The sequence below is a fragment of the Gobius niger genome (assembly GCF_951799975.1).
Source record: "Gobius niger genome assembly, chromosome: 21".
Taxonomy (NCBI): Eukaryota; Metazoa; Chordata; class Actinopteri; order Gobiiformes; family Gobiidae; genus Gobius; species Gobius niger.
The window spans coordinates 6,784,824-6,799,174 of NC_136872.1; the positions used below are offsets into that span (position 1 = coordinate 6,784,824).

General features: G+C 43.7%; 2 protein-coding genes across 2 annotated transcripts in view; one reads left to right on the top strand and one right to left on the bottom strand.

Annotated features, from left to right (window-relative positions):
- otub1b (OTU deubiquitinase, ubiquitin aldehyde binding 1b) overlaps positions 1-14,351 on the top strand; it is a 191,379-nt gene that overhangs the window by 62,617 nt on the left and 114,411 nt on the right. The gene's annotated exons all lie outside the window — the stretch shown is intronic.
- LOC306980278 (RAS guanyl-releasing protein 2-like) overlaps positions 11,099-14,351 on the bottom strand; it is a 41,952-nt gene continuing 38,699 nt past the window's right edge. Inside the window, exons 16-17 of the mRNA XM_079579611.1 lie at positions 13,721-13,783; positions 11,099-11,850 (exon numbers count right to left, since the gene is read on the bottom strand). Of these exons, the coding sequence (XP_079435737.1) occupies positions 13,725-13,783 (59 nt within the window). The 3' untranslated portion in view covers positions 11,099-11,850; positions 13,721-13,724. The remainder of the gene's footprint in view (positions 11,851-13,720; positions 13,784-14,351) is intronic.

Here is a 14,351-nt window from a genome sequence, read left to right on the forward strand (position 1 = left end):
GTTTTATTTCAGAATTAACTGAATTACTCCTGTCAGTGTGCGCAACATCAAACAATGTGGCAATTCTTGGAGACTTTAATATTCATGTAAACTCTCCCACAAGTCAATATACCACAGAGCTACTACAACTCCTGGACACACTCAATCTCAGACAACTTGTGACAGTCCCTACCCATACAAGAGGGCACACACTGGACCTCATCATAACAAACTTTCCGGTTAACAATGTCCATGTACATGATTTAGGCATATCTGACCACAACGCCTTATCATTAGACTTCTCACCCCTGACTCCACTCAATAAGCCTAAACATCAAATTAGTTTCCGGAAAATAAAAGACATAAACCCTGAACACCTGTCCTACGACCTACAAAACCTGACCATATCTGCCCATCACTCTGCTCCTGATGCACTTGTTCACCACTACAATACCGGACTACAAGACATACTTGACGCCCATGCACCCCTCAAGACTCGGACCGTAACCTTCACACGCTCTGCTCCGTGGTACACTGGTGCGCTGCGTAGACAGAAGGCGGCTGGGAGGGTCCTTGAGAGGCGCTACGTTGCCTCTGGGCTGACTGTCCACAAAACAATTTACAGGGAACATCAAAGATCATACGCCAAATCACTCAGTCACGCACGGTCAAAATACTATTCTAATATCATTAACAATAATCCAGGAAATTCAAAACAACTCTTTAAAACAATAAACCATCTTCTCAGTCCACCAGCCCTGAGGCAAAATAACAGTACCAATGACCAGTGCAATAACTTCCTTGATTCATTCATCACAAAAATTTCTATCATCCGCTCAAACCTGACGCCTGGCAATGTCACGCCACCCATCCCCCCAACCCCAGCACCAACATTTTCCCATTTCATCCTCCCCACACACAGACAGGTTGAGTCTCTCATTTGCAACATGAGACCCTCATCTTGCTCATTGGACCCCCTTCCCACTGCCCTGATCAAATCAAATATCACTTCCCTAAGCCCTCTCATCACCACCATCATAAACTCCTCCCTGAAATCTGGCCACCTTCCAACTTCTCTCAAAACTGCACTTATCATCCCTCGACTTAAGAAACCCTCCCTCGATCCTGACACTCTGTCAAATTACCGACCCATCTCTAACCTCCCATTTCTCTCCAAAGTCATTGAAAAAGTAATTGTCACCCAAATCCACAACCACCTTCACTCACACAGTCTCTATGAAAAATTTCAGTCCGGTTTCCGCTCCGCCCATAGTACAGAGACAGCCCTGGTCAGGGTCACAAATGATCTGCTTGTGGCTGCTGACCAGGGCTCTCCATCCCTCCTCCTACTCTTGGACCTCTCAGCCGCCTTCGATACCGTTGACCACACCATCCTCCTTCACCGTCTGCAGCACTACATCGGCATCTCACACACAGCACTCCAGTGGTTTCGGTCCTACCTGACTGATAGAGTTGAGTATGTGGCCCTGGGGGGAGCCAGGTCGAGGCCCCACACTGTCACCTGTGGAGTGCCCCAAGGCTCAGTCCTCGGCCCCACCCTCTTTTCCATCTATATGCTCCCCCTGGGCCACATCATCAGCAGGCATGGAGTTGCCTTCCACTGCTATGCTGATGATACTCAGCTCTATGTCAGGTTGGACCCCACATCCCCCACACCATCACTCCCCGCACTAACTGCTTGCCTGGAGGAGACAAGGGCTTGGATGACTGACAACTTCCTTCAGTTAAACAGCTCCAAAACAGAAGGTCTCCTCATTGGAACCCCACACCAACTTCGATCCCCCCCCCTGACCGTTTACTCTTTTGCAGGCCATGACATTCCCCTCACACCCTCTGTTACAAACCTGGGGGTTCGATTTGACCCCCACCTATCATTTAACACCCACATCCAACATATCTGTAAGACTTCATTCTTTCACCTCCGCAACATCTCCAAACTCCGCCCCTCCCTCTCCCTTCCCGATGCAGAGAGGCTGGTCCATGCCTTTGTCTCCTCCAGGCTCGACTACTGCAACGCACTCCTCATCGGGATCCCTGGCAGGAGCCTGCAGAGATTGCAGTACATTCAGAACTGCGCTGCCAGGGTCCTGATGAGGGTGCGTAAGTCCGAACACATCACACCCATCCTCCATAAACTACACTGGCTTCCTGTTAGGTTCAGGATTGAGTACAAGATCTGCCTCCTGACCTATCAGTGTGTCCACGGCAGCGCACCAGTGTACCTTAAAGAACTCATCAACAGCCACAAACCAACCCGACAGCTCCGCTCCTCTGACAGCCACCAACTCCTGGTCCCCAAGACAAAGCTCCGCACTATGGGAGATAGGTCGTTTCAGGCAGCTGCTCCTCGACTGTGGAACGCCCTCCCCAACCATCTGAGGGCACCACAGTCTATTGAGGTTTTTAAAAATAAACTTAAGACCCACTTATTTTGTGCGGCTTATTCTTAATGTGTTATCTTATGTTTTTAAACTGATAATATTCCTCGTGTTTTTACTATTGATATGTTCTGTCTGTTTCTATTTTGCTTGTTTTTGTGTAAATTGTAGCACTTTGAGATGTGTTCTTCATATGTAAAGTGCAATACAAATAAAATTTATTATTATTATTATTATAAATTAAACGCAATCTAAAGGATGAAATTAGCTTCTAGTCAAAATAATGAAGTTAGTATAAACAGAAGGATATAGTTGGACAGTTTGACAAATCTATTTTATGCATTTTTAGACCAAGTTGGTTGGATGAAGGAACTTATCAAGAGTGGGCAGTATTTCATTTAGTTTCAGACTAAACCCTGGCAATCAGGCCTGTAGACAGAGCTAGGACTTCAAGTCTAACCATGTCCTGGACAGAACCAGGTCTAAACCAGGACTAAACGGGCTATAAACTATTATGGTTCTGCGCTCAGTCCCCGTGAGCAGCAGCAGTGCATACGGGACTCTGGAGGAGCACATCAGTCACACGACAAAGGGCCGGTGCCACGCCATTGGTCCGACGTCTCATTATTCTGAAAATGAACCACTGAACAGAGATGCCATTAGCCCAGCATCTCTAACCCAGTTGTGTTATAGATTAGAGAGCCATATACAACCATTGGCCCTAACCTTAAGGTCAGTGGACTCTTGCCTAAACCTCATTTCATTTTTCAACCCCTACTCAATGTGACATTTTCTGGCTAATGAGACGTCGGACTAATGGGTTGTCAGAGTAATGGACCGACCTCAAAGGGCCATGGTTAAAGTTGTGCTGCTGGGCGATGTCCACAGTTGAAGCGTCAGGGCTTGGAACATGCTTTCACACCGACGAGGCGGGTCCATGTCAGGTGAACACCGCACAACAGAGATACAGCGTTTATGCAGCCCTGGTTAGATAAACTGCTGCTCACTTGAATCGCAAAAAACATTATTTTAAAATACGTACCTAAAACATGTTCTTCTTCTGCATTCCTCCCATCTCTCATTAGCGTTAGCATCCCGCGCTGCTAGTCCAACTCACTAAAGTGTATGTTTGGCTCCATTTCCAACGCGGTCTTGATTTACAGACTCTTATCAAGGAGTTTTTCCTTGGCTGAGGTGCTGATGTGGAAGCAGCGGCACACGCGGTGACCATTACCACAGCAGCACAGACTGTTCCTACTGACGCACACTGTCCCGTACTGTCGTCATGACTTTAAATAGCAAGTGCACTCATTTTAACACAAGGATTAAAGAAAATGTATGACCCCATGCCAAGATCCATGTTATGCTTTTTTGTTAAATGTAATCCTTTTAAGGCCTTAAATTTGAGGTGATCAAATGTAATACTTTTTTAATGATTTAAGACCCCGTGGCTACCCTGGATGAATATACATTTTGTTGCGCATTCTGAACACAATCTGCAAACATTTAGGTAAACAAAAGCAAATATAAAGCGGGAATAAGTGGTTGTTTTCTTTTAACTACACTGCCCGACCACTTTCCCATCGTCATTACAAGGTCATTACAGTGAGAAATGAATGCGACTCTGGATGGAAACAACTCTTAACATCGCAGAAACTTATTGTAACAATGCTACAACTGTAGTCCAAGTTACAATTGTCTTTGAAGCACAAGAAGTTCTGACTTTGTCCCTTTTTAAAAATAAAAAGCTCGTTTGGAGACCCATGATGTAACATGTCCACAAAACTATTTTCCATCATTTTGAACTTGGCTCTATCCACTACGCTGATTTTCTCCATTTCAGTTCATTCTTTTTTAATCTCCTGCCTTAGGTTTATGTAAAGGGTAAACTTCCAAACAGTCGATGACAGCCAGAACACCGTTTCATTTAGTTAAACGTGTAAAACCACAATAGTGACATGCCATGATGTGGTAATTGCTATATTTGACTGATGACTGCAGCAAAACATTGTACAAACATTGGAGATTTTGCTAAAGACACATTATTTTTTAGGAAAGCTCGACTGACATCACTTGCGGGAAATTACTAGCTGTCAGGGCTTAGCAAATCCACTGAACGTGTGACAAATAATTGCTGCCTTTCACAGATGTACATTTTCAACAGCTCAATGCAAAACCCGCCTTGCTTACGGTCAGGCAAGGTGACTTTGCTTTTGAAATACCCAGTCAAAAGCCAAAGTGGGCAGGCTAACAATCACCAGACGGAGTGAGGTTTTTAACTAGGGCACATCAGAGTGTTTCGGGTGAGTGCGCACTTCGTCAAAGGGAAAAGGGTGGCGGCGGAAGTGGGGCAGCGGGATAAATGGGTGAGAGCTCAAAGCCGTTCCTTTCAGGTGTTCGGAGAGTCTACAAGTGAAAGATTAAAGGTATTTTTAAGGTAAACCCAGATTAGTTTTAATTACCATCGTCGATGTAATCAAGGGTAAAGGCGCTCAGACCAAACGTTCAAGCAGCGTAGAACTCCTTGATTGGAGAAGGCTCGGAGGGTTCAGTCTTGATCCATGTGTGGGTTTGCGTTGGTGTCTGCTGGGTTCATGCTGGCCAGTTTGTAAGGTCACGGTTGGACTTTGGATCCAAAAGGCAGGTCCACAGGCAGAAAGGCCAAACTAACTGTGATCAACTTTGGGATCCATCCATCCATCCATCCATCCATCCATCCATCCATCCATCCTACCTACCTACCTACCTACCTACCTACCTACCTACCTACCTACCTGTCCATTGCCGGGTCGTAGGGGCAGCTGTTGTAGCATATCACATTGCACTAGCCTCTTATGGCTCCTCCTGCAGGTGGTGGGTCCACAGAAGGACTGCCTCACGATTCTAACCGTGCCTGTTGGTCTCTCATAAGGGGCTTCTGAACTGCTCTTTGTCTGACCCGTCACCTAGGACCTGTTTGCCATGGGAGACCCTACAAGGGGCACTAAGCCCCCGACAACATAGCCCCCAGGATCACTCAGGTGCTCAAACCCCTCCACCCCGTTAAGGTGGCGGTTCCAGGAGGGGCTTTGGGGTGTGGAGGATAAAGCCAGGCTCCTTGTACTGCAGGTAACAAGGTGTGTATTCAGGTGTGTGAGCAGCAGGTTGCAGATGGACTGAAGGCTCCGCCCCGGTGAGGAAACAGACAAACACAGTAACAAGAGAGGATGAAGTTTGACCCTTTTTTCTGGCCAATTCTTTGAGGGTCAGTGTAGAAGGTAAGTATAGCTAAAGTTTAACACTGGGATTGAGAATCTCTTTTTCAAAGGTGGTCCTGGCAAGAGGCAGCAGAGGCTACAAGGCTACAACAATCAAAATCCCCAACCTTTTCACACGATGAGCTACTTTTATGTAACAAAAGTGAGCTTCTAATGCATCAAGGAGGCTCGTCTAATGATGCTATTTCAGTTTAATTTTGTCCTTACACTCTACTTTGCAGATTCCGTTCAGCACCAAAGAAAATGTATCCAAAATATGATTAATGTTGAGCGACAGCTGCCGGTTGGAGATCCCTGTTATAAACTGTTGGGCTTTTCACATAGAATTATGAAACTGAATATTTGGCGGTTGAATTGTGAACAAATGCTTTATATTTCAGTGTTTCATGTCGGCCAAGTATTAATAATGAAAATAATGATTAGAGAAATTAAGAGAAGATTAAAAACCTTCTACTCCCTTGACAAATTTTCTAAAACATGGAACCATTGATTTGCGCATCTCAGAAGAATTAATTTCCCTTTTGTTTTGTTTTTTGGGTTTTTTTTCCTTTCAGATTATGGAGAGATTATTGTGTGATGAATGCAATGTTGTTCCTTCCTTTTTTGTACGTGTATCTGAATATTGGGCTTTTTCACTTTTATTTTTGTTTTGTGCCTTAAAAATTTAAAATAAAGTTGGGAAAAAAGGGAAAAGAAACTAAACCTTCTGTTGAGGAGATGTGGAAAAAAGTGTGACAGCCATCCCCCGGTCCCAGCCTCGTGTTGAACAAATCGGGCCATCCCACTGGAGGATACAGGTCACAGTGACGGGACATGGTTCTACAGTTAATAATGAACCACAGAGAAGCAGGATGAAGAGTGACATTGAGCTGATTTCATACACAAGTATAAAATCTACACAATATACATGTAACGACAAAACAAAGCAGAGTTTACACAATGTACAATAAAGCAGTGTATGTTCTTTAGAGTAAGACGCCACTATGTACAACTACAGACAGGGCCGTGCCTTTGAGGTGGGCTCAAAGGCGATGAAGATCCCCAAGTTGAAGGGGGCCCTGGGGGATATGGATGGGTGTTTTAAGATTGTGTTGTTAGTTAAAAAAAAAACCTTTCCAGTGTCCTGTGACGCACAAGCATGGCTGAGGAAAGACAACAGTGACATCATGTGGATGAAGGCGGTATGAAATGGCTGTATTTGAGTTCATCTGTGAGCTTCAGGTTGACGTCATAAAAAAGAATCCAAGTTTATCTTCTGTTTTATGTTTTGCCAGACTTATAATATTAATGTTTATCTAATCTAGTAAGTTTGTCTCGGCTTACCTTTGAAAATAGAATCCATATAAATTGAAATTGCCCTGCTTTTATCATCAAGGAAAAAAAAAAATCCTCCTTCAATCTCTGATATGAGCTACAGGACATGCTGAGTAATGAGACTCCTGAGACAACGTCTCTACTTTAGTATCTACAGATTCAAAACATTCCAGCCTTGGACTTGACAATATTTTGAAGCTTTATTTCCCCTAGTTTTTTTTTTTTTATACTCCTGCCTGATTTTCCTCCCTTTTGACAATCTGACAAAAAGTCAATAGTTTATGAAGGTGTTTACTTGGTTTCATGTCTTTCAGGTTGTTGAACAAACCAAGGATCTCAACAGGCCCAGGTTTTCAAGACTGAAATCTTGTGATGAGAAGTTCAGTCAGCTCAGGCCCTCCATCTTTTGGATGTGGTTGTTGTTCAGGTGAAGAGTGGTTAAACATGTAAATTCCCACAGGCATTTGCTTTCAAACAAGGTAATAAAGACCGTCATGCACAATATGAATCACTCAGGGTAAATCTGTCTCTGAATCCCAGGTCTATAGAGTGTTTGCTTTACAAAACGATCGAACTGCGCTCTGCAGATTATCCTCTGTGAGGCGCTCTTCTGCCTCTGCGTTTGTATCCTTTGATCAGCTGCGTTTAAGTGAAAGCTGTTTGTTCTTTGCCAAACATGTATTCAAATTAAGCTGCAGATGAGCATTATGGGATTTTGCAGTGGGCTTTTTGCATAATAGACTAATGGAGATTTGAAAAGGTTATGTACTGTATTTTTTTTGCCCCTGTAACTGCACTAAAAAAGTGGGTACTTCATCCACCACTGACATTTCAACCTGGAGAGACAAAAGCAGCGATTAGGAAGATTTATTGTTTTGGAGACATGGCGGTAGACATCGATGTATGAAAGTCAGTAAGGATGAACAGCTTGTAGTTAGGAATGTCTTCCACCAGAGTCTGGACACGCGTGGTGGTATAGGAGACCCGTGAAGATGCAGCAGGGAGAAGCCGTGGCCAGAAGAGGTAGAGACGGAGCGGAGGTGGGTCGCAGCACAGCTGGGAAGCAAACGAACCATGACTGCTGGGGCTTCAAAGCGGGACCGAGGGCGATGATTGGCTGCTATGGAGGTGCGGCTCTTGCACTGAGGTGGAGGTGTGGCCCTCTGGGAAGCGATCATTGACTGGAGGTCGGTGATGCTGAAATTAGTCTACCAGGTTGAATTATTGCCTAGGCTTTGTTTCATAAACAAAATGTTGGGACACATCAGCAAAATATATAAATTCAAACCTGAATCTATTATTAGGATTTTGTCACTGAAACTATAGACAATTTTGTGCCCTTTTTTTAAGCATTACATGACAGAAAACTTGCAATACATTTTCTTCTCATATTTTTCCTAAGGTGTCACCTTAAATGTTGATCATATAAATTCACCAATTGAAATAGCCAATATGCATCAGTACTCCAAAAGTGATCAGTATTGTATCTAAACAATTAGGATCAGATGTATTTCTTGCCACAGCTATATAACCGTACACATTATAGGGAGTTCACCAGTAGCAGTTATTAACACGTTCTCCTCGCAGTTTATCGGTGGACGGTTGGCCGCCGCAGTGCCACACGAGAGCACTTAGCACTATCCTTTTACGCTGGAGAAGATATGAGCTGTCTCAGAGGCTGGATAGTACGGCCCGATCAATGTCCGTCTATTGAGCGGGATATAAAGAGCTGGAGATGGACGATCACCCGCCCAGACCCACTTGCACCGCAGTAATTAGCACTCGCATTGACTCCAACCATTCACGCCGGGTAGTAATTGTTATATAACAGACTCTGGGACACAGCGCAAAAGTGGACAATAGCAATCAGGCGGCACAAAGCATTAGAGGGCAAATATGTATTATACAAAACCAAAAGTTTACATACATTTCATTAATATTTGGTAGCATTGCCTATAAACTGTATATTTTGGGACAAATATTTTGGATTTCCTTCCGCAAGCTCCTCACAATAGTTGGATGAGTTTTGGTCCATTCCTCCAAACAGAACTGGTGTAACTGAGCCACATGTGTCGGCCACCGTTACAGCTCTACCCATACATTTTCAACATCAGGACTTTGTGATGACCACTTCAAAACATTGACTTTGTTTTCCTTAAGTCTCTTTGTAACCAGTGTTGGCCCCACGCTTTGGGTCATTGTCCATTTGGAAGACCCATCTGCGCACAAGCTTTAACTTCCTGGCCGATGTCTTGAGATGTGGCTCCAATATTTCCACAGAGTGTTCTTTCTTCATGATGTCACATATTTTGTGAAGTGCACCAGTCCCTCCTGCAGCAAAACAACCCCACAGCATGATGCTGCCCCCCATTCTCAAAAATTAAAGTCTTTATCCTTTTTTTTTATTTGCAAAGTCCAAACTGGCTTCTTTATGTTTCTTTTGGAGTAAGAGCATTTCCATCATTGTGTGGTGATGTGAGTAATTTGTGGTAGTGGTGTTCCTGTGCGCGCCACTAGGGGCGCACTATAAAAGGCCTCAGGTTAGTGTTGCTTGCCCTCTGACCTTGTGTATCTCCTGCTGCCTCTTGTACCCGGTGCTGGCGCTGGTGTGCTCTGTCCGACAGTGTTGCTGTGGGTCCTTCACGGGAGCGCGTCATGGCGCAACGCTGTAGCATCGCAGTAGATTGGGTGTGCGGTTCCCCGATGGTCTTGTGGATGAGCGTGTTCCCTGGTACAGCGCACGAAAGGTGGCACTAACTGGCGCAGGCGGTAGCACCAGCGCTGCCCATCGCTGTCTTGTCTTCACTCTAAATGTCCGTGTCTTGATTTGGGTCTGTCCAGCGGTCGGCGGGGACTTGTTGGAGGACTCTTACCCTAAATGTGAAATCTGTATCTCATGGACTAAACATATGTGCTAAAGGTTTTAAATCAAGCATACTTATGAAATGCAATGAAAGAAAAACATTTTGTAACAAATAAATCCTATATTAACCAATGGAACACTTGTGCCCTTTTTCAATGGAACTTATCTGTGTGTCTTAAAGCTAAGGTTAAAACAAAAACCTCGCTCTGCTACAATTGTTTAAAGGTATAGTAATCTTGGTGTAGTGTAACTTTGTAAAAAAGTAATAAAAAAATTTCTCATGTTTCCTCTCTTCATGTTGGAGCTGCAGTGATTTGTCATCCAGCTGTGATTGAAGCAATTGCATTTTCTGTTCATGTCCCTGCTTCATCTGTTCATTCTGGACGCACTGTGTCTCAAATTGTCCTTCTATGCCTTTAAACTTTGTCTGAAGATTAGAGTTTACCACTTTGAGCTCGCCATAGTTGGACTTTGGCGCATTGATAACCATCTCTTTCTGATCATTCATTTGCTGCAGAAGGAGGACTTCGGTGTCCTGCTCTGAAATGCAGACTTGAAGTCTCTGATTCTTCACCTGTAGACTCTGGTTTTGAGAGTGGAGAGCTTCGTTCTTTGCTCTGCTCACCCCCAGTGTCTGTTTTTTGATGTCCAGAGTCTGCTGGAGACGTTCTGAGTGCAGGGTTATCTCATGGAGAGATTTTTTCCCGTCACTCCTTCTCCATCTGGTCTTGCCAAGTGAGATTCATATGTTGTGCTGAGTTCAGAGCTTGCCTTAGCTCTTGAACGCTGCATCAGAGGAAGGCTTTTTCTTAAAGAATTTAACGTTTAAAGTCGTAAAATGTCAGAGTGCAATAAATGCTGCTATCCTTTCAAAGGTCTAGCTGAATGTGACAAAAGTCTGTGACTAACGTGTCCTTGCAATGTTCCTTGTGATAATATGACATTATCATAGAACGCAGATCTGACCTTATATACTCAGTATACCTTTAAATACTCCAAAACCTGAGTTAAATTGATTTTCAAAATAACTGGCAGTACCCACAAGATAAGGGTTACTTTCAGTAGAAATGAAAGCTTTAAGGGGTATGTGAGAGTAAAAAAATGTTGTTTACAGTAAGGGCCTACGCTGACAAAAGAAATGTACTTCTGCAGCTGCCAACAATCCCCACCTTTTATATCATGTAGAACAGTAACCAAACGTATCCAAATCCAGCATTTTATTCCAAACACAACAGGCTACATCGTCACACTGGCGAGATCAAATTTTTTAAATCTGGCAAAAATCAGATTCACCATGACACAAGTGTTCTCCTCAGCAGCACTCCTTTAATTCACAAAAGTTCATAACAACACGTAGTAATAATAATAATAATACTGACTTTTCATTGGAGAGCACAACTTTGACATCAGCACGACATCTTTCATTGAACTATTTCAGCACACGTAAAATAAATACAATCGGGTGACCAGGCACAAATTCACCTCTCAGTATTCTCTTGTAAGCGTCCCAGGTTCGATTCCTGTGTGGAAAAAAAACATGGGGGATATGTAGAGCTGTACAGTGTGAGTGCGTGATAAGGCTGAGGGCTTTGCTAAAGGGGACACATCATGCAAAATGGACCCATGTCGTACATCCTCCCCTTCATAAGCAGCATTCCGCTTTACTCCACGCCGTCTCGAGTAATCCTGCTCACTTTGGTTATTTCTCCTTCAACTCCGGCAATGTTAATGTTGCGTCATAGATATTATCCTAGTGTCCTCTGCATATAAAACCGTAAACGTAAATATGGACAATCTTCATCGAGGAGAGAATAGACCTCCTCTTATTAGCACATAGACACCACACACGTACAGTATATGTATAACATTGACGCAGCAAGACAAATCTATCCTCACGTTCACCCGTGTGTTTCTGCAGTGTCATTGAGTGTCCACCAGGGGGCAGTGCGTACATATCCTGGCTCCAGTGCAGTCTCTCTTCAGTTGAGGTCGCTGAGCTCTCAGTTTGCCTTTTTTTTTTTGGTGTGTAGTTTGGATTCTGAAATAGAGGGAATAAAATCCAAACGGTTACACCAGCTCCAGTTAAAAAAACAGCATTAGTGAAGCATGCAGTGCACTGTGAAATATATATGTTGATGGAAATTAGCATAAGATTTTGGAACAAAATAATGGTGTAAAAGGATGACTTCAGTTACCAAGGAAATATCGTGGAATTGGTTCGCAGGAAAACCCATCAGTCATAATTACCCACCGAAAATGTAAATTGCTGTGTTTTTTACCCCCAAGGCAACTGTTCATTTTCATGTTACATTTGATTCGACATGTCTCAGTGCGTTTCGAAAAGAGTGCAGCGCTATTTCTGGTAATACACTGGCAGACTGAAAATCAGCCTTTAGCTTTGATCACAGCACACAGTCACTAATCGCTTTAAGAATCACAGGGAGAAGAGCCAGGGGGAAAGTACACAGCCCCGAGGAGTTCCATTGTTCCAGTGTAAGAAGCTTCTGCAATGTCAGTAGCGTTACTTTTTCACCAAGTTCTTGTGTTGGTGATGAGAGAGTGTGACCACTGCGCAATGCCTCCTCTGGCACATCCTAAAGGTTCTCAATGGGGTGAAGATCTGGACTCAGTGGTGGCCAATCCATGTGTGAAAACGATGCCATCTTTGAATATGCCTGTGAGATCAGGGAAGTAGAAATCCATGGATGGAAAAACCTGGTCCTTCAGGCTGTTCAGGTCATCAGCTGAGCCATTATGATTAATCCACGTGGTAACTTTTTGGGGTCAGGCAGTGATAATAAAGCACAACATCTTAGGATTCTAATAATGAGTAATGCAATTTCAAAAACCTAGAGGTAAAAGCATTACATTTTCGATAATGCACCAGTGTGTGAAGATTACATTGATAATGGCATTGTGAGAATTGTAACTGGAGTCACACTGTATTGCATCTATAGGAAGTAGCCATGATTTATGCGAACTCAACAGATGCCCCAAAGAAGTACAGAAAAAGGTTTATCCAAAACATGTAGCGTCTTCTTTTGCACTCAATGTTAAATGCAATTTTCTGTATTGCCATTTCCGCTGCACTTTGCAACTGATTTATTTATACCAGACGGAGTTTCTTGAGTAATCAAAAAATAAATGTGGATCCCTTTGGTGTGTATGAAAAGGTAAAGAAGACCCGTCTGGTGCTGATTGGAGTTAGGTGGGTGATTCCTTTTACTTCAAATTAAATAAGACATGCGGTCTGCCAGATGGATGGAAGCAAACAAACTCCCAGGCACTCCGATGATATTAAAGTCAACAATCCTTTATTTTTACATAGCTTTTAAAATGAAAAACGCACCGATGCGCTTCAGCTCCTTCCAGCCTTCGTTGGGATGCAAGCATTCTTCTTGAGTTATCACTTGCCTCTCTCTCACAAAGCCTCACTAAAGATTTCTCACCACTGGCAGGCTTTAGCTGCCTTCATGCGGTCTCGTAATTACAGTGAAAACCTCTAGTCGAGTAGTAATCATTTTGATACCCGAGATGAGATAACACAGCGGTGATAAGTGTTCTTGCCTTTTAGCTGATTGTTATGAAGCCTACACTTTCCATGTAGCTGTGCCATCTTTACGCCATCTCTGTTTTCACTTGTCCAAGTCCAAGGCTTCCAAGGACCGAAACGCGTTGGCAATGTTTCTTGGGGTACCTCAGTTTTGTATCCCTCAGAGTAATGCATTGAAGGTGGTATAGGTGGTATAAGGCTAGCTTTAAAGTGTTATAAATACATTTTCAATCAGTGTTGCCCTTATTTAAGACTTCATTACGCAGGTTAAAAACTCTCAAGACTCTGACATGTTGGTTCAAACTGGACTAGAATCACCTGACCGACCATTCAGCAACTTCCCGTCACGCCTTACCTGGTTATAGGTGCACATCGAACACGCCCTCCTCCACCGCCTCGATGTCCTCCTCTTCAATTACTGCAAACAGAGGCCAACGGGACACATTGATTGGGCCCGCTCATTCAGAAGGGAATCGACGATCGCGCTAAAAGCTATAATGAAAACGCCGGTTCCGTGTCAAATCCATGGCCGCATTGTCTGTCTCTCTTTGATCGCGTTAGAAAACAAAGCGCTCGGATTATGTCTGGCGAAAATGCGTGTGTGTGTGCGTGTGAGTCACCGGCCCCACTGCGGCGGGCCAATCACATCACCAATGCAGATGAGGAACGACTATTGTGGCTGCTCGTCTGCCAAATGTCACACCGGAGGAGAGGCGATGCAGCAGAGTGCCATTCCCAAAGTGCAGCTGATTGGGTGTGTTAGGCAGATGCGGAGATATGCAGTTTTCTGTGGGTTGTATTTTTTAGCATCTGTTGTCATAAAGGCGACTCAGTTTTCTAAGTTTTTCATCATGATGTATCCCATATGTGATTAACTCAAACTTTTAAAGACCCTGTACCCATTTTGTGTTTGTTTACAGTGAAAGAGGAAGCGAAAACGATTTCAAGTATTAGTTGTGGTTCAAACTAATTTCTTATGCATTTCT